The sequence below is a fragment of the Erithacus rubecula genome (assembly GCF_903797595.1).
Source record: "Erithacus rubecula genome assembly, chromosome: 3".
NCBI classification, from domain to species: Eukaryota; Metazoa; Chordata; class Aves; order Passeriformes; family Muscicapidae; genus Erithacus; species Erithacus rubecula.
Window position 1 is genome coordinate 120787261 of NC_136689.1, and position 27613 is coordinate 120814873.

The 27613-nt window shown below is 37.8% G+C and overlaps 1 protein-coding gene across 5 annotated transcripts; it reads right to left on the bottom strand.

Annotated features, from left to right (window-relative positions):
- SNX16 (sorting nexin 16) lies at positions 1-26420 on the bottom strand. Of its 5 annotated transcripts, none has more exons than XM_079300074.1 (8): positions 26326-26420; positions 21344-21813; positions 17339-17425; positions 13413-13561; positions 8780-8849; positions 4488-4624; positions 1783-1899; positions 1-1522 (listed from the first exon to the last, which is right to left on the bottom strand). In XM_079300074.1, exons 2-8 carry the CDS (start codon positions 21713-21715, stop codon positions 1417-1419), a joined length of 1038 nt encoding a protein of 345 aa, XP_079156200.1. In that variant the 5' UTR covers positions 21716-21813; positions 26326-26420; the 3' UTR covers positions 1-1416. The 5 variants fall into 5 exon arrangements, with proteins under 5 accessions (XP_079156200.1, XP_079156201.1, XP_079156202.1 ...); XM_079300075.1 differs by lacking the exon at positions 26326-26420 and adding an exon at positions 24882-25634; XM_079300076.1 differs by lacking the exon at positions 26326-26420 and adding an exon at positions 22717-23019.
- Between the last annotated feature and the right edge of the window lie 1193 nt (positions 26421-27613).

Here is a 27613-nt window from a genome sequence, read left to right on the forward strand (position 1 = left end):
TGTTTTGTCCATGGTTTTATTTCACCAGGAAGGTTTATACAGTTCTGCATAAAAGTCATTGTATGCATAGCCTGAAGTACAAAGCTCCCTTTGAAAACTCCAGCACAAAGACACTGCATATTGACAACATTAAACAACGACGTGGGTGGTATAGGGAAAAAAAATTAAAACAAAACAGCATTCTTCCTATTGGAAAAGCATAATAAAACAAGGCACTTTCAGTAAATAAGTGAAGAACAGAAAAATGCTGTATCAAAGATTCCACAGAACTGACCCAGAGCACTGTAACAAAATTCTGCAGTAATGAACAAGTAAAATACAAAAAGGCACTACATAATCCTCTTCCTGCATCTACCATTTCTCAACCAATTAGCCAACTGAACTTGGCACAATGGAGTCTTAATTATAAAGTGCATCTCCTGTCTTAATACATTTTGAAAAATAGGCTATACAACATAGGTACCAACATCCCCATGTGTACAATATATTGAAACAAAAATACACTGCGACTAGATTCAATCTAGTTATGAACTGTGCAGGAAAAAATATGGCTTCCTTACAAGTCTTTCAATAACCTCCATATAATCTGGAATATTTTTAAACAAACATGAATGCATTAGCAAGGTGGTAAGAGGTAGTGTTCTGAGTAAAAGGCAAACTTAGAGATTTTGTTGTTACATGGGTACATAACAAAGAGATCCCAGGTTTTCAAAACAGCATTACTGAACGAAAAGTATTACAGCATGCTATCTTGGGATGAAAATACACAGTGTTTTGGGGGTCTCAGATCAGTTCTTTCAGCAAAATGACCATTTTACAATGTCTAACTGTGATCCCATTTTGTAACTACTTTTCTCTTGGTACTGGAAGTTTTCCTATTGCATTGCATAAAATTTCCAGAGAAAATTTCTTCAACTTTGGAATATAAAACAAACATATTCTCCATTCCTAAACACAACTGAGTCCATTTTTACTTCAGCAAGCATTATTTTATGGCTATAAGGAAACACAAATACCAAACAGATGAACACATCAAATGTGTCACAACAGTGGCAATATATGACATATGAGTTAGATGTGTTCCTTGATTTAATGTGAAACTTTAGTCATTCTGCTAGGAAAGTCAGCCAAATTGTGTATGTACACTATCTAAACTTCAGCTGATTTTAGCCCTTATTAGAACTTCAATATATTAAATATATAAAGGCTAGATAAAAACTGAAATCAAAGCAGCACTGGGTATATTTCTGACATTAATAATTTGTAAGGATTTATGTAAACATTCAATAGGTGCATTCTTGCTCTTTGCTAAATTCTTGCTCTTTGTAAATTCTTCACAGCTCCTCTATGATCCTACCCACAGATACACCCTTAACATGAACCTTGGCCAGGTAACAGCTGCTGCTGGCAGCTCAGCTATTCTTCATCCGCGGTATAGGCTACTTCAGCAACTTCAATTTCTGGGACAGAATTTCCAGCCAAAGAGCCACTCCAGCATGGTTCTTGGTTCTCTTTGTCTGAGCTGCAAAGACAGATCAATAAGTGGAAACTGGTATGATTTTCTACAGCCACTTTATGCAGACAATCCACAAAACATTGACAAAGCTTTTTAACTTATCGCTTATTCCAGATCTAAGGTTATCTATCCTGAGGGCCTTTATGCAGCAGAGAGGTGCAGTAAAATACTGAATTTCTCACATGTGCAGAATTAATGCAAGACCAAACATTTCAGAAAACATACTTTAAAAATAACTAAAATACAAGTAAAATAATAGTATTTACCAGCTGTCCTCACCCAGGGTACCCTGGTCTGCTTCTACTGCAGAAGACTCCACCTCACCACTGCACTCACTTTCTTCTCCTGACATTTGACGAGTCATTTTTCCTAAAGATAAATCCCTACAACAGATAAGAACAGAGTACCACCAATCCATACAGCAAACATTTGTTACTGAAGAACTGTTTGTTTCATTTTCCCCTTGCAGTTTCTGCAAAAAGACTGAAAGTAACCTTTCAATCTCACTCCTGCATGCCCCATTTCTTTTACTGGTACAGAGATGGCAGGGCTTGCACTGGAGAGCTATTAAAACAGTTTATTTGTTCCAGCTGTTTATTCCTAAACTGCATTCAGTCCTCTAAATCCCTCACCAACAAGATGATTAGAGGGATGGAGCACCTTTCCTATGAGGAAAGACTTGGAGAATTGGGATTGTTCAGCCTGGAAAAGAAAAAGCTTTGGGGTGATCTAATTGTGGCCTTCCACCTGAAGGGAACCTAAAAAAAGATGTAGAGATGCAGAAAAGCAAAGATGCTTTTAACAAGTGCCTGTAGTGACAGCACTGCTCCCCCAAGGGAGAATGGCTTCAAACTGAAAGAGGGTAGGTTTAGAATGGATATTAGGGAAAAAAAAACTTTATTATGACAGCGCTGAGGCACTGGAAATAGTTGTCCAGAGAAGTTATGGATGCCCCTGGAAGTGCTCAAGGCCAGGCTGGATGGAGCTCTGAGCAACCTGGTCTAGTGGAAGGCATCCTTGGTCATGGCAGGGGGTTTGGAATTAGATGATCTTTCAGGCCCCTTCCAATCCAGGCCATTTTATCATCCTTTGGTTGCATGACAATTTTGTAGTTTTACAAAATTTAAGTCCCAGAGGAGTGCATATGACTTAAGGCAAGAAATTACATTCAGACTAAGCCACACACATCTTGCCTAAATGGCAAAATACAGTCAGTAGGAAGACAGGAGGATGACAAAAAGATTTCTTCAATAGTTTCTCACTGTAACTTTACAAAACCACACACTAAGTTTCAAAGCAATGCATTTTTCCATTAGTGATAAAGACATCTTTTTTCTTAATGGCAACAAGATAATGGTTCAGCTAGCTTGGCTAGGAATATGGTCATGCAGATTGACCAAAGAAATCCTTTTTTCCAAACCATTTCTCTATGTGGAAAACATACGTCAACTTAGCATTGAAAGCTATGACTTGAACTGGAAACAAAAGCTTGTGATCCATTTTGTGTTTAAAGTCATACTACCATATTTCTTTCCCTTTTAAAATTGCTTAACTACTGTTATTATTTTGTATTTATTTTAATGCATGCATTTTATGCAAAGTCCTAGCAGCATTCTGTACCATGATTCCCAGCCTGTTTTTGAGCCAAACCCAGCAATAATAATAATAATATAATAGTAATAATCATCATCATCATCATCTTGCAAGTCTCAGGACTTGTCCAACTGTCACCTTCTGCCTTTCATCCATTGTAGGTACCTGACCATTAGAGTGTGTAGGTATAAGATGCTTAATTCTTGTTGGCCATCAAATAAAAATTTATTTAACTTTTCCTGACTATTTCGCTATTTAAGCCAGCAGCCTGTCAGAAATTTCTCACCAAATGTAATTACTTGCCTTCAGGAGTAAGCAACAACCTGAATATGGCATTCTGATCAGAATTTTCAGTCAGCCACAATAATTCAATTTAAAGCTTTTTCCAAAGGTAGTTCACTAGAACATTTTAAGGTGTGATTTGTTTTTCAACCTGGATATGTAGGACTCAGCAACCCATTCAGTATTAAAATAAAATTAATTTTAATTTTTTTTCTTTTTTTTTTTAATTTCTCCACTGCACATGGTCTGATACACACACAGAGAAGATGCTTTTTCATCTGATCTCATGTTAGGAAGAGATTCTTCACTGTGAGGGTGGGAGGCACTGGAACAGGTTGCCCAGAGAAGTGAGTGCTCCATCCCTGTAAGTGCTCAAGACCAGGTTGGATGGGGCATTGAGCTACCTGGTCTAGCAGAAACTGGATGATCCTTAAGGTTCCTAAAGAATTCTATGATTCTGTGAAATTCTAATGGGATCATAGGAATTCACTCTTTTGCTGAGGAAATGCTGCAATACTGACTCAGCAGCTCTAATGGGACACTGGTATCACAGCATCCATTCTTCAACTCCTGCTACAGAATTTAGCAGAGAGGTATCATTTTCCCTTGGGTTTAAGCGGACAATCTCCCATGCTACTTAAATGGTACCTGCAGCATCTCATTCCAAGCAGTTCAGAACAAGTTAAACAAATTATTACAGATATATAACTGCTTGATCACTATGCTCTGTCAAAGTTTTGAGTATGGACAGTATTTGATAACTCAAAGCAATTTTCTCACTCATCTCTAGCAGGGCATTTCACATTTTCAACATTTCAAAAGCAGAACAGAATATTGCTCTATCTTTACAGGACTTAAAGGATTAAGAAACAATCAGAGTTACTTTAGAGGGAAAAGATGGGACAAGTTTCTCAGTCATCTGTACTTAACAGCTTTTAGCCACCAGCAAATAAGAGTTTACTGAAAAATATTGCTTTGTATGTGGTTATGTAGGGAAAATGGATTCCAAAATACAGCTAAAATTGGTGCTTGTGACTAGAGAGAGAAAATGCTTTCATGGAGATAACCTCCTAAAACCATTAAAATTTCTACATACCTAATTCTTCTTTCAACAGCATCAATATGAAGTTGCTTTTCATTTAATAGTTTCTTCAGTGATTCAACCTCCCTTTGTTTTTCAAGCAGTTCTTTTTGTAGGCGATAATTTGTTTCCTCCAGAGTTTCACAGAAAGCCTAAAAGACAAATTTAAGAGCATCTTCAATTTAACTTCAGTGCACTGCATTTATTAACTTTTTTCTTAGAAATACCAATGTGTAACAGTTATAGCTGCTTGTGGTCAGACTGATTACTATAAAAAGCTATGTACATTTTAAATAAAATTCTGATCTTAATAATGCTGCTTTGCCTTGAATGATCAATTTACTATGCTAAACTGCAATGCAAATACTTTAATCACATAGTTTGTTTGTCTCACAAGAGACACTAGAAGAGCAGTTCCTGATTTTGAACCTTTTTGTCTTTATGGAACATAAACTGAACTCCCTCCTCCCTTTTCTCCTCATAAATTTGTTTTCACATGACTTGAAAGTCAGTTTCAAAGTATCTATATATTTCTAAACGTGAGGAATGCTTGGATTAAGAACACATTCTTCCTTACCCAGGATAAACACAAACCTGTACAGTTCTGTACCAAAAATCTGCTATAAATATGAAATCATGACAATCAGAAGACCAGTACAAATGTATTTTGAAAAAGTTTAATAGGATGTTGTGAACACTAACTACTCAGCCATGACAAATATGCTGTGCTCCTCTGCTGAGCATTGACATGTATGTATCACACTCCCTGATGGATCTGTCAGTGAGCAATACAAAAGTCTATCATGAAGAGCCCCTGTCTAATGCAACATCCACTGAAACACAGGAAGTGACAGAAGCATTGGCACAGAGCCTCCTCATCTATTACTGGAAAGCACAACTCTTCCAACAGTAATGTGCAATTCTGATTCAATAATTTACATATTCTCTATAAATAACAGCTCCATGTGGGAGGCGTTCTTGGCTTAATATTACTTGCAACTAACCACCAATTCAGAGTCCACTGAATACAAACATTTCATATGAGCTTGGTTAAGAACAATGCTGTTAAGACACTGTTTTTCCTGAAGTTTTAAAACACATTACAAATGTCAAGAATCTACTATCCATTGCTTTAACTGAAGCAAACTCATGATCTTTAAAAATGTTAAGTTTTCCCGTAATTATATGATACAAACAAATGAGGAGTTTTCAATTCAATAGCCCTATTTTTTTCCATGGAATTGCAATTTATTTTATTTACTCAGATAGCAAATTTGTCTTTGTTGACAGGCACTTGAAGACCAGTCATGAGTTCAGCCATAAATTTATTCATGTCTGCTAGAGCCAAGAGCATGTGTCATGCAACTCATTCTTGACACAGCATTTGTAGTGTTTTCTTTAACTATCACTCTGGTTAAGCAGTCATCCCATTTCAGTCAAGCCAATTAAATAAATTTTTCTGCTCTTTGTAAAAAAATTCAAGGTTGTTGATACCCTAACTGAAAATTTAATGTTATTTCCTTAAGAATATAATTAAGTTTATTATTTCAACCATTTAGATGTATGCACATGGAAATTTCCCAATACACAAAAGACATAAAAAATATTGCACAAGTGTTGAAAACTGTTTCATTGTTCTGTATGAGAATTGAATAAAGCCTTTTGGAAAAACTCATCTCTAACTGCAGTCTGAGTATGAGCTGCCCAAGCAAACACTGTTTGCAACTGAGTGAGAAAACATCAATATATTCTGAAGGATGCTGCAATAGCAGAAAAGTGAACCAAAGCTGAGAAAGGGAACAGTGTGTAATGAGCTGTCTTGTTATTTAGACAGCTGGACACTGGAGTTTGGAACAGTTTTGACACCCAGGTTGGACTAATTTTCCCTGTAATTCTGAAAGGACAACTGGGAGACAGCTTTGCTTTCATGAAACAGAGATGGCTGGGAAAAGATTTGCAAAAACAACTGCCAAGGATATGACAAAAAACAAAACAAAACAACACAACAACAACAAAAAAGATTTAGTGAATATTTTAACTACTTTTCTGCAATTAAATTTCTAGGCCTAATCAGCTTCTAATGGAGCAGGTACCTGTATCTCTCCCCCAGAAAAGAAGAAAAGATAAATGTGTTTTGGCAAGTCCTTGGAATAACAGAATAGACATAAATCAAAAAGAAGCTATTCATATTTTCCATTATAAGGAAAACAGAAGATTTTTTTCTGCAATGCTTTGGATGGTAATAGAAAGGCAAAACAAAAGTAAGTTTTGAGGTGTTTTTCAAAATGAACTCCACGAATAAGCACATGAACTTTGGTGCTTGTCTTGTTTAAGGCAGTTCAGAAAAAGAAAAAAAAAGCAACAAACAGTAAGGGACAGATACAAATGTTTTTAGTATGCAGGAGTTCAGGCTGCTAACAATCAGAAGCAAGACAAAAACCACGGATTTCAGGTTAAGCACACTTTGAATGTCTTTGGAAACCTGCTTGGAAGAAAGAACCCATAGGAAAATACCTTGGAGCAAAGAGCAGTCCAGGAGAGCTAGCTGATACTTAAGGATCACCACCTGCAGCTCAACAAGTAGAAAGTCAAGCAAAGGTTGCAGGTATCCTGTGTGGATGAGCAAGGATCTCCTAAGCTCAGACATTAAAGGCAATTGTACTAGGGGTGAACACATGGAGAGATGACACAGGAGCAATGTAAGGCTGCTGAATAATCTTAGAGAAAAAGGATTATGAAAGTGAAGGACAAGCTAGAGCTGAATCTGGCAAAGCATGTGAAAAGAAACAAAAAAAAAAAAAAGGATTCTACAAGTACATCATCAACAAAACAAAGATGGGAAATCATGGACTTGTGTTGATTGGAAAGATCAGCCTTTAGTAATTCCTTCCCTAAAACCAGAAGGAAGGTCAAGACAAACTCACCTGCAGTGGGGGAAGAACAGATCAGGGAGCACTTAAACAAATTGGACATACTAATGTCCATGGTTGCACCTTTTTACTGTGCTGGTGGTCAGCCACTGGAGCAGGCTGGACAGAGAGGCTGTGAAGTCTCCTCTGAAGAACATTAAAAACCTGACTGGACATTGACCTGAGCAACCTGCAGTAGCTGACCTTACTTGAGCCAGGAGGGTTGGAATAGATCTCAAGAAGTCCTTTCCAACCTCAGTCACTCTATGAAGAAGGTGTGGTATCTCTTGAAGAATTTTATGTCAGCTATCTCAGCAAGTTCACTGAAATGGGTAATAGCTAAAACTACAACAGCACAGCTGTTCTAATGGTTTGATTAAATTCCAGTGGAAGAATAACACAGATTTCATCACAGCATGCATGACTGAAATTTCAATGAAGATAGCACTTTAATTTTTTAAATTATCTGAATAAATAATTACAGCAATTAAAAAAAAAATCAGTTTAAATGTCAGTGATGAAAAGGGATTGTATTAAGTACGAGCTTGTGACACAAAAAACATACCATGTCACATGCACATAGTAATGTAACAAAAGCCAAGGAACTCCTACATACATGCAAAACAAACTGGCAAATATAAATTTAGTTGAATGAACATCATATAACATTCATAATTCCTGCAAGACTAACAGTGTGTGTACAATTCTAGTTATTCTATAAAGCAGAAAATCTAAGATCATCTGCTCTAGACAACCTTGATACAGCTCTGCATGTCAGTAAAACTTCTGATACAACAGGCTGCAGAACACAGTACTATTTGCTCAGTGTGCTCATATGCACGTTGAAAGGCTGTTGGTTTACAACACCACTTGACACTAGTTTTCTGCAAGAACATTGTTTTTGGTGGTGAGAATTAATCACTTAACTGCTTTCATTACCCATTACAGAGGTTTATGAAGTAGGTGATCTTTAAGGTTCCTTCCAACCCAAACCATTCAATGATCCTGTGATTTTACAGCAAGAAACATTTCCCAGCAAGACCTGAAGTCTAAGGTATAAGCATTGTAACTATGTGTTGAATGTAAACTTCCAAAATCTCTCCTTATATTCAGTAGGTCCCTTATAAAAGTAGTAGCTTTACAAAATAAACTTCATCCATGGCTCATAAAAGGCAAAAAAGAAGATCTGTTTTGGGACAGGGATGAAGTACAGCAGTCAAAGATGATCAGTGTGCACTAATTATTAGACTATGCCCATTCTAGAAACACATCCTTCTGTGATTTTTGTGAAAGAACAGAAACAGAAGTGATTAATTCTGTATCATTACACAGACCTTACAATATTCTAACAATACCAGTCTTTTGCATTCTGTCTGTATCCTACTACTTAGCACTTACCCTGCTCTCTTCTAGGCTGTCAAAAGGACCTGGAGGATCATCCAGACAAAGAAATTCTCTCACTGCAAGGCTTTACCAAATAAAAGAGAGTTAATTAGTTGAAATACAAAACCAGCAACAACACTTAAAAATGATCACAAAACAGAGATATTTAAGTGATACAAAAATTTGCATCCTCAAATTTACTCCCAAGTATTCAAAACAATTAACAAATAAATAGTTAACAAACTATTAAGTTGACCAGAGACAGTATTTAGAATGTAACTAATGAAGATGAGTAAGCATTTTTAGAACACAATTTTTCATGATTTTTCAAAATTTTCACAGATTTTTTTACTACATGACAACTAGCAAGTTTATCACTTTGGTATTGAAGAGATTTGAAAAATTCTCCTGGAGAAAAGTATTATAAAATAAGTATTATACTTAGTGGATGAAAAGTATGCTGTTAAAATCCATATGCAGATCCCTTCAGGTGGCATCATGGGATTTAAGCATGAGTACTGAAACATGTTCACAAGTCTCCATTTTGCTAAGACCATTGGCATAAACACATTATATAATTTTTATATATACAGTCTATATTTTAATATAAATAATAAGTTATAAAATTATAGCAGACAATGTGCCATGGATCTGCTACACAGCCATCTCTGAACACACATTTCAAACTAATGCCTTCCATTTGGATTTGTTTAACAGTTGCCATCCCCTTCTGCGTGTTGTTTTGCAAAGGCCAGAAAAAGGAAGTAGGTGTAGTCCTGTGGTTTACTACAGAGTATTTCAAGCATGTGTCTCATTCTACCTTCCAAATTTAGATTACTTTGCACAGAACTCATAAACATCTCCAAATATATCCCTTCAGCCACCTTTTTAAGACTTACCTGCTCAATTGCATTCATTCTTCTTCAAATAACCTCAAATCAGAACACTGCATACACAATTAATTAGCAAGCAGTAATTTAGGAGCAATGCTGTGCTGGGTACTCACTACTGCAAATCTTTAATTTAATCTCCTACTGCAATGAGTGCACAAAAATGAAAAATGTGAATCCAAACTTAATTTCCTGTCTCTCCCTCCCACCTGAGCCCCCATGGAAAGGTGAGGGCAAAAGGCAGTAATTTTCTGTTTTCCACGCACTCTGCATTTGAGATTTTCACAAAGTACAAACACAAGAAAGAAACTTTCACCCAGCTACCATCCTAACCAACCAGCTTCAGGTATGGCAAGCAAAACGAGGAGAAATTTCTTCAAACATTAATTCTGTTATACTATCACTTGTAGTTTTAAAAAGACTCTAAAGGACATTTATCTAAAGTACACCAAACATTTAGGTTTTTTTTCTTTACCTAAAATAGGCACCTGATGGCATGAACATTTATTTGCAGCCTAGCTTTGCTCTGAGTCTGCTCTGACCCTGCTCTCCTCTCCATGTGTTACACCTCTTCCTTTCATTTCATGCATAGAGTACTCTGCCTGTAAAGTACCACAGGGATCTTTTCTGCCCTGCCACAGAGCTGGCTGTACACGTGTGCTGGCTGACATCCCTCTCCAGGGAGGAGCAGTGCCAGCATTAGGAGAGCAGCAACGGGCAATGCAGCACATGAGATTCCTGACTCCAAGCTGAGTTCCTCCCTTCCAGGCTTCTTATACAGGGTGGAGACAGGACAGCTCTGTCATCTATATAAAGCCAGATGATGCTTCTGTTTAGCAGGTTAAACTTCTTTCTCCCACTTCACGAGTTATATGAAATTTTCCTGAACACAATTTAACTCTGGGTGGATTTCAATTTCATCTTTTACTGAATCTTCAATACAACATAAAAATTGAGAAGAAGTCTATAAAACACAAACTCTAAATTTAGCCACCTGCATATATTATCTCCCATTTTATCTTTAAAGTACTTTGTGAATCAAGTTTTATTTAAAAATAGGTATACCAAATGAGGTCTCCTATCCATGAAAGGCAAATTTCCCACTGTCAATCTAGTACAAAAAGAGAAGTAAAACAGACTTCGCTACAAAGAGAAAAGGCTTTTTTGGTTTAGGTCTGACTCAAGCAGTTTGACTTATTTGCAAAACTGGAGAAGCAAATGGTGAGCTTTAAAGGAGAAAACAGGGTGAAATGCTCACCACTGCTCATATGAGATACATTCCCATTAATAGCAAATTTATTCTCTGATAAGTGGGTGTGGATCAAATCTCCCTCTTTCTAATCTGTTCTTGAGGAATTCAGACCTTCCATAGATCCAAACATTGGAATCATGTCAATAGGTTATAAAGTGTATTAAAAAATGTTGCCTTCATGCAGAGCCCCACATGGACAAAAGCTCTACAAACCACATTTCAGTTAACCATCTCTTCATTAGCCAAAAGACAAACTGACTCCACAAACATTTTATTTTAATTCTTTTTCTTATCTGATCACCAACACAGTTTAAAAGTTACAGTTTGGAGTTTTTTGCCTTAAACTACGACAAACACTTTTGTCCAATATATCCATCACTAAGATACAAACAAGCCAGCTGAAATGCTGAATTAGCTGCAATATGAAACATAAAGACTTCAGATCTATTTACGCAAGTCCATTCCATTCACTAGTGTGTCTCCAGCAACACAAGAGAAGCTACATTTAGGGACTATTAGAGATTGATTCCTCTTCTTTTTAGCACACCTATTATTGTGCAATTTAATTGTTAGGAAGTTTTTTAACCTCTCAGCTGCATACCTCACCCACATAATCATATTTAATAACCACTGAAACAGAAACTTGCAAGATGAGCCCCATTTCTTTTTTAAACCATTTAAGCTTTGTCTCTGACATCTCACAACAAAGCTTTGCCACTCAGCATGACACACTCCAGGATGACTATGAATCATCAAAATATTAACACTCTTTACTCACCTTCCCTCTCCCCCTCTTTGATGATTTCACACACCCTGTTTGTCTCACCTAAGACAACAGACTAAAGAGAACTCTTCTTGCAGGGAAGTTTTTCTGCAGCTTTATCTGCTCTTGTTTGCTTTTGCTGTACCTCTAACAGATACCTCCTTTGAAATGGAGTGCTGTGTTTTAGCACTGAACTATATGGAAGTACAATTCAGATTCCCAGAGCAGTAACTTCTTTTTCCCCTTTTAAGTTCCTGTAATGATTCCAGTGAAACTTTTTGACTACTGCTGAGTACTGATTCAGAAAAACTAGTGGAATCAATATCAATAGTTATTTTCCATGTTGCAAAAACCAGCTGAGTTCATAAATCTGTATGGGTGTACTTACTGTCATTTTCTACTTCAAGACATGAAAATTGATGTTAGTCACTCTGTACCTCAGCATCCTTCTACAACAGTTTGCGATCCATTGTTCACTCCATTCTCCAGATAATTTCAAGATGTTCTGAACATCAGTGTCCACAACTGTGATCTAACATTCCAGTGGTACCACCCCTAAATTTCCATCAATCCTCTTCCCCTTGTCTTTTACCATTTTATATGAGCCCTGTTACAGCTACTTTTTTGTCTCCACAGGAAATATGATATTATTTTTATTTACCTGCTTACAACTTAGTTTTTTTTTTTTTTTTTTTTTTTTTTTACTGCAAGCAGTACCAAAGTCAGACTGATGTACAAATCCCTATTTTCCAGATTCAGCAATCAAATGCCTTACAAAAACATGTCAAGTGTAGTAACAGCCCTTCTACAAAAAAGTAAAGTAGATATAAGCATTATATGGTCTCACACCATAGCTTGGTAATTTTAAAATTTTGTTCCTTTAAAAGTCTCGAGGGAATTAGGTTTGCTTAAGAACATTTCTTTTTGTTTTGAATGAAGTTTCAGATGATGACAGGTTCTCAGACTCATTCCTCAAAGAATCTCTAGTAAAGCAATCTTAACTTTTTTATTTCTGGTGCAAAGGCTTTAAAATGAACTGCTTTGCCTCTAGCAAGTTGCTTACTTAAATTGTCTTCTCATCCGTAATAAAATTACTTTACATTTCATTTGCCAGAATTACATTCTATTAATTTTCCTGCTTTGGAAGAATCTCCCACTTTGTACAATAAAAGACACTGCTGAAAGAAATCTTTTCACTTTGGTGCTTAAACACATTATATTTTTTAAACTATTGAGACTTTCTTGATTTGTGGTTTACATTTACTTATGTACTGGAATCTTAAAGATACTCCTACTATTTTCATGTCATGTCAATTAAAAACCTGTAGTTTTTTTTTATGTCAATATAAACCTTTAGTACAGATTTTAAGAAGTAATTGCTTAATACTGTAGGTACTCTCCATTATGAAAGCCTAACATACCTAGTATAATATAACAATATTATCAATTCCAATGTGAAGCACAGAAAAGTAATGTTTTAGGAATAAATATGGAATTATTCTAACATTTTAAATATTACAGCTTTTATTTATCCCTGTACAATTCAAAATACTGCAATTCCACTTTTTTATGCTAAGATTAATTTAAAAGGAGATGGAATAATTTACATAACGATTAAATACACAACATGAATGCTACTGAAATCCCTCACCACCCTGCCCAAAGATACACTGCTGGAGCTTTATAAGAGGAGTATGGACAGAACAAAAGCCACAAAAGCACAAGCAGAGGTCAATCACATACCAGTTGGCAATATCTTTATGAGCTACCAGGTTCTGGAGGAACGCCTGCAGCCCCAGCTGTCGATCTTCCAAGAAGTCGGGGTTGTAGTTGTCCTTGAACCAGCGCTTTGGCGGAAGGGCCAACCGAAAGCCTGGAAACATGTCTTTTAGCTGAAATTGAAATGAAAATTTAAAAAATTTAAAATATGAGAAAAATGCTCATTTTGCCACAGGCACTCATTGTACAGTTCTTGCTCAGATTTATGAGACATTTCTGACTTCTGCTAAGTTCAAGCACAAGATAAGTCTCGACCATAAGTACAATCCAAATTAGAACTTAAATTGCAAACACAGTTCTGTCACTTGCTGAGCTGACTTGTGCAATAGAGTGCTTTGTATTTTTCCTCAAATTTAACAGATAAAAATAGGAATGAAAACCTTTGCTTGGTTATTTAATGTTTGAGTCTGCTATTTAAAGCCTTTGAGTCTGTAAACATAAGAAAACTGTAAAAAAAGTATCAGATGAATAAAAATTTCAGTGGTATTTCTTCTAAAGTACTCAGGGATAAAAAGTAATATATATATATATATATATACATATATATATATCTAGAATAAAACCCCATTACAGATCTACAACTCTCCATCTTGTCTTTCTTGGGGGGCTAGAAGAATAAATTACAACATATGCATGAGACACTTCTTGTAAAGAGTAGTTCTTTGTACAACCAGAAAAATAAAATTTCAATATGCAAGTCTGGCTCAAACCCTAGTAACATGCAAAATCATACTTCTGACTGACTAAAACAGCAACAGGGTACAGCTGATATTGGAAATACCCAGATTTTTTCTTTGAATTCAGAAATAAAATATACAAGTGAATGAAAGCATAAAATTATACAACAATGAACCTCTCCAAGTGTACCAATTATTTTTCTAACATGCATGATAATAAAAAAAACTTAACACTTTGATAAAAAAAAATTCAATGGTTATGCTTCACAAAGAAAAATCTGGGAGAGGATTTACAACCAACACAAAAAAGCAAACAAAGTCTGATATCTCAACTGCCACAAGAAATGTTTCATCTTTTTTTCTGAATACAGGATCTAGCCAGCTTCTGTCAGAGATGCTCTGCAAACATCAATTATATTAACATGAATGCTCCAGTGATAGAAATACTAATGGGCAGCTCTTTCACCAGATTAAGTTTTAGAAAAGTTAGAACAGATACTGCACTTCAAATAGAATCTTGTAGGAGAATAGATTGTGGAAGATTAGGAATGGGGTGTGCAGCTGTATAAGACAGGTGAACAGCACTGAAGAAGCATGGAATGCTGATGTGTATTGTCCAATCACAAAAGAGTAAAAGGGCAAGCAGGTGTTATGCATGTGAGAGAAAAGGTATAAAAAACAAGGAGGAGAGAGGGGATGTGAGGGGTTCGTGTTGTGCTGCAACAGAGAAAAGGCACGTGGCTTTAATACACTGCTGATGCTTGCCATCTTTGGCATGAGCCTTTTGAGCCCACTGTCAATTGGGGGAACCTATAAAAATTTTTACATAAGGGGCTGACACCTGTGTCAGTTGAGTCTCTCATCAGTTTGTGAGCTGTGTAAGGAGTGAGCCACAGAAGAATCTCTTGGCACACTTTAAAGAAAGAACCACATTAATGGATCACCTTTGTTTATATAAGTATTGTTTCACAGCATGGGGTGCTTTTTAAACATAACAAGTACTGTTTATTCAAATAGCTCATGATAGATACTAGTTCTAATCTACAGAATGGTTTGTTATCAAAGCCATGATCTTTATTTCTGAATTTAAGTACTTGTTTTCCTCTTACTGAATTTCATCTTGATATTAGACTCTTCTTTATATCTTTATGTTTATCTTGGGTCCCTCAAAATTCCTTCATGTCTTACCAAGTTATCATTAATACCATATATATATATATATATATATATGTATAAAATTATGTATCTGAATAGAACAGAACCCATAGAATATAACAAAATGAGTTCCTGTTAGTTGTACAGAAGATCGTAGATAACCATTGCTGGCAAAGCTTTTCAACCACAGATATTTCTGCTTAATGGTACTTTTACTTGCCTGGTCACATGGATCATGTAATTTAATTCTAAGGAGAGAGTACACCTACCCACAGATTACTCCTTTTGTGGATGAAGAGTGTGAGAACCAGCTGCTGTCAGTGGACTAATTTTCAACAGCACAGTCCTGGGGCATTCTTTCTTGAGCACTCCTGAGACACAGCAGGAAAATCTGTGGGTCAGACAACTTACTCTGGCTATGATTGCTTGCTTGGATCCAGCACCTGTCCTGCTCCTTCCTACATCACCATGTGACGTTACAAATGTCACATGAGTCACAGTCCTGGGGAGAAATGGTAAACTCCTTTGTTCTTTAGACTGGCCATTTCATTAGGTGTTTTCAAACCATTATTATGTTACTATTTTGTAATTCTCTAATATTTCCTGAATGGTGGTATGTTTGAGCTCCTAGAGTGGACATTTCTGTATTATAAAAAGTATGTCTTACAAACCAAAGAGTAAATGGTTTAGATGTACACTGAAATATGAAAAAGTTTCAGACAGTGACAAATCAAACAAAATAGAGATTTTTCCTATAAACAGAAGTACTAACACCTAGAAATAATGGTAAAAGCCAAATATTTTTGCCAAACATTTGGTGGCAAAGACTAAAGGTCTCGTATAAAATTTAAATATTTATTCTAATAGATATTTCAGCATTTTAAGTTTTCAAACCACTAACAACCACACTAAAAATCAACAGAGGTAAGCCAATTCTTGACCTATACCTGACACAGCTGATCAAAATCCAAAATGCTGTATGACTTGACTTCCAAAATCTGAATTGAAATACCAAGATCATTGTCTCAAAAGAAGTCAGGCTTTTGTCAATATCAGGACATTCCTTAATTTAAGATAGACTGTATTTAAGACAAGAATTTCTTCAGAAAGAAATCTCTAAACTAATTAATTTACATTTAACAATACAGTTTTAGAGTCCAGTGGTGCTTCAAAGGTAGCCTAGAAGATATTCAAATAGGTCAAACCAAGAACCTGGAGAAATTTGTAAATTCAAGTCCATTTTCAAAATTTCAGTTGGATTTAGCTTTTAGTTGATCAGGCACACAAATCCAAAGTGATAACCTACACAAAAAATCCCTTACTACGGGTAAAAAAAGGGTGTGTTATAATGTTCATGTTGAAGCATGAAAGAACATACTAGCAGAAATTGTGTTGAACTGGCAATGAAAGATTATTTTTCGGAGTGAACTGTGGACAAAGAAAAGTGCAACTGTTTCTTGGCTTTTGATAGCCAAACACTATTTAGCAATCATAAAAACCTGTGCTTTTCAGACAAACATTTTTTTCCCTTCAAATATTCTAAAAATATTAAGTTGTTGACCCAGAATTCCTATTCATCTAGTGTTTCCTCCATCTTCAAAGATCTGAACTCAAAAGATCTCAACTAAAGAGAGACCAATATACTGAGAACATAAAAATGAAACTTCAGTTTTATGATGAACGAAAGCAGAGTCTGTTACACAGAAAAGAACTAAACTATTGGATCATTCCTGCAAGAGAATACAAGCCCCTAGTTCTACTTCCATGTAGGGGGATAAGCATTTAGCAGTTAATTCCTTTATTATATAAACTAAGAATAAAAATAAAGTTTGAAGCACACTAACAGCTTCAGATGAAGTTGTTACATTCTGTTTACATCAGTGGTAGCTATTACATGTATCTTTGAAAAAATGAGGAATCATATTTTTCTAGTCATTAATACAGTATGTATTTTATATGCATTAAAATCAGAAAAAAACCCAGAAGATGTGACAAAAATATAAGCCATGAAAGAAGTGAGGTAAGACAGCTGAGAATTTACCAGTTTATAATTCCCACCTTGTCATTAAGCCTGGAGAAATCTGTGTACCGTCTGAAAACCACCCAGCTTTCCTCTGGACTTCTTTTCACCAGTATTTTGTATACCTGTGTGGAATGACAGATATATCAGAAAAATGTGCAAAATTGCACACTGCATTGTCTGGAAGACTGAAATGATCCTCTGCTTCTTAATGAAACAAAACTCATGGATAAAAAAATCTTAATTGGAGTAAAAGAAATGCAAATAACAATAATTAGTACAAAGTTTAATTTAATTTCAGAATTTAAGGAAGGAGTTCCTCTAATTCCTAAATACATACAACTATTTCTGTCTGCAAGAAAGAACATATTGCCCAGCTGAACAAAAGGCTGAGCTATCAAAAAAGGGAAGTGTTTTTTAGTGATCTACTTCACGCTTTGCTAAATTACAGTTTTACTCATTGACCCTGGAGGCCTCTCTGCACTGAGTAACTGAAGTAATGGATACTTTGAATCAGATTTAGCAAGACAACAGCACTGCAACACCAGACTCTTCTTTAAACGCAAATGGATAAAGAAACAAAACAAGGATGACAATGATTCTAATAATACTACAATTACTTTTTAGGAGGAATAATATTCCAATGAATATTAAATGAATCTGAACACAATGAATCTAATAACAACCTCAACTAGAAAACATTAAACAGTGTGTAATGTCACAACCTTACTCTCTCCAACTAAGAAGAGACAGGTTCTGCAATTGTACTGCTTTTCCCAGTCTGTATATAAAAAATATAATACAAGAAAGAAAAAGAAGTTTTTAGGATGATAAACAATCCCTCATTTAACCAAATTCTGTTTAAAACATTTTTGAATCAGTGACATAGTAAAATATTTTCCAGTACTTCATGCTGTCACAGCAGGTTGTCTTAGCTGCTAAGTGTATTTTTTTTATTGCATACCCAGCATGTGATAACCCCAGTGCTAGCCAACTTCTGTACAGGTCTGAGACTGCTTCTAGCAATTTTGTATTCCATAATATATTAAGGTCCAGATAGTTAAAGAAATTACAAGTTATTGTGGTGCAAATCAGATGCAATTTTTCAGCAAGTACTCCTCTTATCTATGTTTTAAACATAATTTCACTTCCAAGATGTGTTATCTGTGAAAGTCATGGATTGTGAAAGAGAAAAAAGCTATTAGTCTTTAAAATTCAAGCTGCAGGACATGCTTAGAAAACCAGCATTAAAATACAATTTTTCTATCTTGCATTTTATGTATATATATAAATATATATATATATGCAAACATTTTATTACTTTGCTGTAATACTAAAAGTATAAGCAGTTCTATTTTCACAAATAAATTTTAGAAAGAAATGTAAAATTGTGAAGACTCCTTACTAGTACACCGTAAAATGAGTACAAGAAATTTTGGAACATGCATGTGAATCTACTTGCTGATCAGTATTTCTATTCTTGTATTCTACTGGAAGTTCTGCAAAAGCACTGGTAAACATGTACATGAGAAAAAAAGGAATAATTTCCAAGTGAACATCAGATAACAAAAATAAAATTCACCAATTACAGTGAACTTAACTGTAACAGGGAGTGCAACCAGCTTGTGATTACTGGCCTTAAAATTATGGACAACCTGAAGCAAACATGTTTGTTACTGCCAAAGTTTAAAAAACCCAAAGTAAGGTGGTTGGCTGTTCTTTGGCTTTTTTTTTAAGGTTTTCAATTAATGAATAAGAACTAGAATATTACAAAAACTCAGTTCTTTCATACAACATCTTGGATAAAAATCACAAATTAATTCAACAAATTTGTTTTATTCCACTCAATTATAAATTGCTGAATTACTTTATTCTATAAATAAAAAAAACACCAGTAAAAATACACTCATGTGGTAATGTTCTCTGACTGATCCAGCACATCATTATAATTTCTACATGGCTTTAAAAAAAAGAAAAAAGTGCTAATTGAACAGTCCAGGACTGCAAATTCACTTAAGACTAAATGTTTATGAGGAGATATTTTTCAGCCTAGGTTTTCTCTCCCATAAGCTTCAGCAACCATGTACTCTAACATGCTTTAACATCTAACTCCTGAAGTCTGTACATCATTCAGCTTAATCAGATTCTTATTTTTGGACACTATGAGATGCTACCAACAGTAAAAAAAGAAATCAGCAATGGAGTCTACTCTTTCTGATAAGTGATCTTAATTTGATTCCCCCTCTTCCATCTCACTGATTTAGCACTGCAAAAGCAACTCAAATTCCTAGGACTAATTACTTGCTGGCTTTAATGCACAACAGCAAACTGCATGCAGAACATGCAATTGAAAACAAAGTTAATTGTGTGGTTTCAGATACCGACATAGCAATAGAAGTGAAATTGGGAAGAGCAAAAATGCATCCAAGCATTTTACAATGGAAGAATGTTTCACTTGTACTGTGACCTGGCCTTCTACACACATAAGGAGACAAAGTTGTCATTGTTAATGCAGTAAAACACCTTAGAGGCACACTGCAATATGTCTTGGCAATGTCTTCAAAAAAGACAGAAAAGCATGTCCAAAGAAGGGGAACAAGGTGGTGAAAGGCCTAGAGAGCAAGTCATGTGAGGGCTGAGGGAGCTGGGGATATTTATCCTAGGGAAAAGGAGGCTCAGGAGAGACCTTATGGATCCCTACAATCACCTGAAAGGAGGCTGTAGCCAGGTGGGGGGCTGGTCTCTTCTCCCAGGCAATCAGGAAATGCCCTCAAGCTGAACCAGGGGAGGTTTGGGTTGGACATCAGAAATAATTCCTTCATGGAAAGGGTGGTTAAACATTGCATTGAACTGCCCAGGGTGGTGGTGGAGTTGCCATCCCTGGAGGAGCTCAAGAAACGACTGAATGTGGCACTTTGTGCCATAATCTGGTTGTCAAGATGGTGATGAAAGGCTGGACTCAAAGGTCTTTTCCAACTGAAATGATTAATTGTATCTTCAGACTAATCCTTGTACATATAACAATAACAACTGTTGGTTACTTAAAACAATTTTTTTAAACTACATGTTAAAAAAAATTTGCTCTTCTCTTATACTAACATGCATGAAGATGTTAGAAACTGAAAATCACAGGAAAAGATAGGCTATCATTCTCAAATGATTAAAAAGTTTCATTATTTAACTCTTTGTGAAAGGATCTTTATTTCATTAGTATTTTAACTGTCATAAAGATTCTGCACTTCTCTAATCTAAAACAGCAGGAAAAAAGTTTGTCTGCTATTTCCTTCTACTTACCCATTTCTGATTAATGTTGTTCATCTTAAGTAATATAATTAATAATCAGTAACAGCTTTCATCAGTCTCACAAGCACTGCTGTATTATCTCAAAGAAATATTTCAACCACACCCACAAAAACAAATTGTAAAGGTATATTGATATATTTATGGCATGCAAAAAAAAAGAGCTGCCAGCTACAGTGCACTTTGAGAAAAATCAATACAAACCAGTTAGGCTGCTGTTCTGGCACGAGATATGGCATAAGTGACTTCCCAGTCTGTTTGCAGAACAGATTTCCCCTTACTAGAAACTGAGCTGGGCAAGAAGTTGAAACTTACATGTCTGCACTTCAACAGAAATATTTGAAGTTACTAATAACTCCAAAGGGCTAACATCAAAGTTTCTTATCATTCATGTCAAATAAAAGACTACATTTTTTTTAGGAAGTTCAACTACACAGAACTTATACAAGTTCAATTTCACAAGGAATTGTATCTGTAAGGAATTCCTGACTTTCCCAGCAGAAGTTGATACATGAAACAGAATTAATTCCTTCTATTCCACAAACACAGTTACAGAAAAGACTGCTTTCTAGTCCCAATTTTCCCAACTGTATAAGAGGAATGGTTTTTGCCTGTCAGGAAATACTTTGAAGCTAAATTGGTAACATCCATGAACTGCAGGATTAATTCCTGAAGGACATGCAAAGCACATTCAATTGTTATCTTGTCATTACAGGATCAACTACGCTATGCCCAAAACTTACAGTGAATTTTGCCCTTTCTTCCATCACCTCATAGCCAAGAATAGTAGGTGTTGATGGTCGATCTTCCCAGCTCCTGGAATCTTCATTCTGCTCTATTTCTTCTACAGGCTGAGTACAATATTCTATGGATGTATCCAGACCTGTAAATTTAGTCCTAACAAGTGGACTGCTACATGCAGATGACGTGGAACCAATCTGGTCAGGCACGCTCATCTTTTTAAAACTATCAACTGTAGTGTCCTCCAGCTGTCCTTTTGAGGAGCTCGAACTCGTTGAGATGCTCCCAAAGGAAGAACTTCTTTGGTTTCTGTTTGTAAAGCTGGATGATGAACTTCCAATAGGAACAGGAACAGGAACATATGGTGTTGCCATCCTTCATGAAAAAAATAAAAGTCTTCAGTTTTTGGTCCAGGAATTTAAGCTTAGTTCGCTGTACAAACCATGTCTCCTCTTGTTTTCAGGAACAGTACCTGCAATTAAGGACAGAAAGTATTGCTGTAATTTTTAAGTCAAAGTAACACTAAGAGCTTTGGAAAAAAAACTGTGTTAGCTCTGAAATAGTATGTGGCAGTGCTGATGGTAAAACATTTTCACAAAGAATTTGGCTTCATATAAATGGTGCTTTTAGGTTGTATCTCAACCATTTGACAGACAGCTTTACAAGAGTTCTGTCTTGCCCAGCTATTAAAATCAAAATGGCAAAGAGGTAAAGCAAGATTACAAAAATCCTTTTGTCCTTTAAGACTTCAGTGTTATTTAGTTTTATCCAGAGTCAGCAATTTTTTGGCATATGAGGAGTAGTTTCAGTGCCTGTTTCATCAAAATAGTACAAAAGGTTTTCTCAGAACTGGTTCTGTAAGACATCCACTGCAGACTATGTGAGCCAAACACACAGGCAACAATACACAAGACATGAATCAAAACACATGACAGTAAACAGCTTAGGTGAAAACCTATTTGCATATTACACATTTACTGAAGCATAATGGATCTGTTTTCAATACTAAATATTTTTTCAAAACAACTCTGTTGTATATAATGCCTCAGACATTTGTCACAATGCAAATGGGCACATTTTCTGGAGTCTGAATTGGAGCAATTAAGTTTTACAAGCATGCACATCAAAAGCAGGGCTGTTATAGCAGGTAGTTTTCCATTCTAGAAGATTAAAATGGGAAAAAAAAAAGTGCACAGAAAAAAAATGAAATAAACAATTTAGGTTTTTTTTTTCTACAACAAAACCATTTCAAACAAGTCTTTTGTGTGTATGTGTAAACATTTTTGGAAAACAAGCAAAATAAAATTAAGACAGCAGTATCAAACTGGTAAAAAAGCACCATCTCCTCATTTTAACAAAGCAGAGGAGCGCTTACAAGATGCAAATTAAATGCCACCTCTTTGGATTAACAGGATTTGAGCCATGATCCATTTCACCCAGGAATAAACCAATCAACCAGGAGGCTGCAGGAAGCTGTGGAATGGGAAACTGCCAATCTGATTCATATCAATCAATCATCTACTGCAGCAAAACCAAATGAGATTCCTAATTGTGAGTGTGAAGTGATGCTTCCCCTCTCTTGCTCTAAATTAATCCTAGAGCAGAGGAATAAACAAATAAATTTTGAATGAAGCAGCACAAGCAAGACTGAAAAATTCTCTTGAACAAATTCCTTGAGTGAAGGAAAAAACCAAACTTAGTCATCCTTTCAGCTATATCAGGAAGCCTTCACACACTCTCTGTCAGAAAGTTCAGTTAACTTGACCAGAACAATTTCAAACTGGCGTTAATTTCTTGGGAGTATCTCCTCTTCGCTGTGGAATGAGGCGGGACACTCAGCAGCATCTGAGGGAGCTGAAATGCCAGTATCATAAACCCCTGCTGACTCACTCAGCTGGTCAGGGATGGGATTTGAAGTATCCAGCAGCTTCTGCAGTCACACAGATTGTGGAGTGAAGCCACGTGCCAGACATCTGACCTGCCTCAGCCTCAGTGTGGAGAAGCAAGTCACACCTGTCTCTGAGACAAGATGTTCTCCTGCAGCTACACCAGATCTAAATACCTTTTTTCCACCCATATCTTAAGAAGAAAATCTATTTTCTGCCTCAAACAGTAAGTTTTGCCATCATTTTTCTTTAAAGCAAGGTGTGAAGCATTGTCTGATAAATTTTCTCTCGCAACATTCTCTGAACAAATTAAACCTTAAAAAAGGTAACTCCTTTTTCACTTGCCACTTCAGTGACTCTTCCAGGTTACCAGCACAAGAAATTGAGAGCATGCCTTTAAACAATGTCCCACCCAGCTATGTTCTTGCTAGGTATAGGATTAAATTACTGTAAAAGGAAGAACCTAAGTGAGTCCAGACCTCAAAAATCAAACAATCTATACGTAAAATGTGATCATTCTCTGTTGAATGACTGTGAACCTGGAGTGGAAAACAAACCCACATCTCAGGGACTATCTGCTGAAGCTAACCTAGGAGTTTGTGGAATTTTAAGATGCAAAAAAAGCTTGTACTTTTTATCACTTTATGAAAAGAACCAAACCTAAAACCCCACAATGACATTTTCACCAGTGAAAATACTTGTGAACAGTCTCTCCTAGAAGAACTTCTTTCTTTAAAGCGAAATGCCAGTCAAGAACTTGATGTCTTGAGCTTGTTTACTTACTACATAATACTCTTAACTGCACATGAATTTCTGAGCAGCTGCACCAATTTGGCAAGCAAGAGAGCTCAACACAGACCACCCTGAGGATAAAGCCCTTGGTGTTGAGAGGCCAACACCTGCACTGTACATGCTTCAGCAGCTTTCATTTCAGACCAGCTCTAATTCAGTACCACTGCCTGGGTACTTATTAGCAGCTGGACCACTAAACCTGCTCCCAGGGTACATTTTCTGGTTTAGTTTCTTTTGCACTCTGCAAGGCCACCCCAAATTGTGAGTCAACGACTATTAAAGGTGATGATGACACTGTTTTCTTCTGAAGGACATTCTTGACTCAATCTGGCACAGTAAACACGCCCACAGACAAATAAAAGGGGCTGATACTACCTGTGTCACTCACAGATTCTTCTAACTTTTAAGAGTAACAGGAAAGTATTCCCTGAGTAAGAGAAATGTCAGGTCAAGTGAGCAAATGGAACATGGCTTCACTTAACTTGAATATTTTTTCTCTAAAAACAGTTGAAAGAAATATACAAGAAATATACAGAAATATACAGACTCACAAACACATATCTATTCCTAAATACATATGTAAATCCATCTTCAACTGTAGAAGTATCACAATTGCCAAGTATGTAAAATATTTACGTGCTATGAGTTACAACAGGGTTCAAAAATCACATCAATCTGCACTTTATGAAGGCTGAATTCTGAATATTAGAAAAACATACAGTGCTCGAACAAGGGTCACAACCCTAGGAATGCAACCTTATCTACAAATATAGTTTATTGTCAACTCATGCAATTAAAGGAACTGAGAACAATTTTGTTTAAAAAAAATCCTTTCAGATAAACCATGTCACTCCCTACTTACCTCGGCACAGCAAGGAGGGTTTGTGTGATCAGTTTGCTCTACCCCAGCTGCACAGAACCAGCAGACTCACTGCAGCACACCAACTTTAAGAGTAAACTGCTCATGACACCTATGAGACACCCCAGAGACTGCACTTTCTTGTCCACCTATTTATATGACTTTCTGCAAGAAATCTGCTTCCTGTTCGGAACCTGTATTTGTTTAGCTTGATTCCCAGCTGTGAGTTAGGAACGAAAAGAGAAGGAAGAGAACATTTGCTGGAAGCACAAGACCTGAAACAGGATAGGACAGTCCCGGGAACCCGGCTGTCACATGCTACAAGAGCAGCGTGACACCAACTTATCCCGGTGTTTACAGCAGCCACCTCCCTTTCTGCGGGCGAAGCAAATAGGCTGTAATAAAACCACTTAAAAAGGGTTTGCCTGCAGCTTGCAGCTATCGCAGTTCCAAACCTTTTTAAGCTAATGGCTTGTATATTCAGTGAGAAACACGTAAGCCACACGATTCAAGGATAATAGATTAGAAACAAAACAATCCGTACTTAAGAGTTGTAATTGGATTTAGAAGACTTTTAGCTATGCAATACTATTTGTGATCTGGTTACATATATTGTGCCTCTGTTTGGATAACGTAGAGAAGCTGATCTCTGCTGTTAAGGGTTTAAGTGCTACTGAGGAATGTCAGCTGAAGAACAAGCGGAATATATAAAGAAACAACTTCCAGACTTCGGTTTCATAATATTTAAAATAATAATTTTGTGCCGACTTCAGCCGAGTTGCCTAACAACATTTTTTACTTGCTTATGAGCTCAAAATGGGGGGGCTATTTACCACACCTCACACATACACAGAGGAGCAATTCCTGCCCCAAAGAGTCTCCCACGGACCCAGAAAGAACTGCAGGTACCTTGTCCCGGAACCCGCACATCAGGGAGCGCTACTTCTGACACCGAGGAGAACCAAACCAGCCCGGCCGGCACCGCGGGGCAGCGCCCGGCCCGGCCCCGCCGCCGAGGGGCCGCGCTCGGGGAGCGCCGCCGCCGCCGCTTTACGTAACTCCAGCGGCGGCCCGAGCCCGTGACACCGGCGGAGCCCGGGGAACCCTCCCGGTCCCTCCGCACGGCTGCGGGAGCCCGCCGAGGAAACACCTGGAGGCGCGGCGAGGCCCCGCCCCGGGGAACGCGGGGTTCCGAACCGGCCGTCCCGCCCGAGCGGGACCGGACCCCGCGGTGCCACCGCCCGCGGCCGCCTCCCCACAGGTGCGCGGCAGCTGCGACAGCTGCGCGGAGGCGGCGGGGGTCGTCGTCCGGCGCGGGACGGCAGCGGCGAGGTTCCACTTCCCCGGCCTTCCCCGCGCGGGCTGCCCGCTGCCTCGCTCTCTCCGTGCCCGCCCCGGTTCCCGGTGCTGCCGCGCCGGTGCCCGCCCGCCCAGCGGCCCCGCTCACCTGCTCCCGCCGCGCGCCCCGCTCCGCCGCGCCACCGCCGGCCCGCCCCGCACGGGGGGCGGAACAGGGGGCGGGGCCTGCCGAGAGCGGCGGGAGGGGCGGGACCGCGCAGGGACTACAAAGACCGGCGTGCCCCGCCGGCCACCGTGAGCTTCGCTTTCCGGTGCGCGGCGCGGTGCATTTTGGGTCTGGTAGTTCTGTGGCGTGGTGGTGTAGTTCTGAAGAGGGGGATTGTGCCCTGAGGGGCGAAGGAAGGGAGGGCGCAGGGGGATCGGGGGTCTCCGCACTCCCGGTTCCTGGGAACACAAAAGCCCCCGGTCTCTGCTAAATGCGGGCTCTTAACGTGGTTTCACGAAGCCCTGCTATAAAGCCCCGCTACTGTACCGTGAGTTGCCGGTGCAGGGCAGCGCAACGGGAGTGGTTGTGGAGCGCCGTGTGAAATTGCACGGATCAAAGTAATCTGGGAATTTCCCGGGTAATGCGAGGTGGAAAGCATTGATCTTAAATAGTGGTGGATAAATCGGTGTTTCGCTATCTCACAGTGATGTAGGGTACATAAGCAGGATGACACACTGGATTTGGCAGGGTAGCTCGTATTCATCGTGAGTAAATTAATACATTCAAAAAGCATTTGTGAATGGCTAATTCGGAAGCCATGCAATGGGAACTTTTTTTGATCCAATTCTATTTTTAGTATGCTGTACTGGGAAGAGACACTGCACTAGATTTGGAAATGCCCTATTAAATCTGAGGAAATTGATTAAATTACATTTTGAAAATGGCACAGCCAAACCTGATATGCTGAGTATATAATTATTATGAACTTTAAGCTTTATCTTACTCAGGATGAAAATATTCCTTAACGTGGAGCAGCAGAAAGCAAAAAAGAAAAAAAAAAGTTAGAAACAAGAGAATGAAGCATCATTGCCTTCACGTCACAGGGTTCTATCCGCCCGCAAAATCATCAGGAATGACTCTTGGCTCACTGGCGGGAGAGGCAATGCAGGGCTAAGCTGAATTAGAATCGTGTCTGTGCTGTTCCTGGCTTTCTCTGGGCAATAGTTCCTTCGCCCCTGTGTGCTCGCTCTGTGGCAATCCGCCTTTGCTAATGGGCGGCTCTGCTGCGGCTGCTTGTGCAGGCAGAAAGGGCTGTGAGTGAGCGAGATGAGCCACCCTGTGGCAATACCCTGCAATTTGCCTTTATTGAGGCAAAAGGACAAAACTCCTTGCTCAATGAGTAAAACAGTGGAAAGCTTTTTTGTTTGTTTGTTTGTTTTTTTGTTTTTTT

Bases quoted from the DNA above. Each gene is read 5' to 3' on its own strand.
- SNX16 (XM_079300074.1), bottom strand. From the start codon at position 21,715: ATGGCAACACCATATGTTCCTGTTCCTGTTCCTATTGGAAGTTCATCA. The intron at 1,900-4,487 runs GTATGTAGAAAT...TATCTGTTGTAG, and splicing joins GCTGTTGAAAGAAGAATTAG to GGATTTATCTTTAGGAAAAA. The intron at 1,523-1,782 runs GTAAATACTATT...CTGTCTTTGCAG, and splicing joins ACCCTGGGTGAGGACAGCTG to CTCAGACAAAGAGAACCAAG.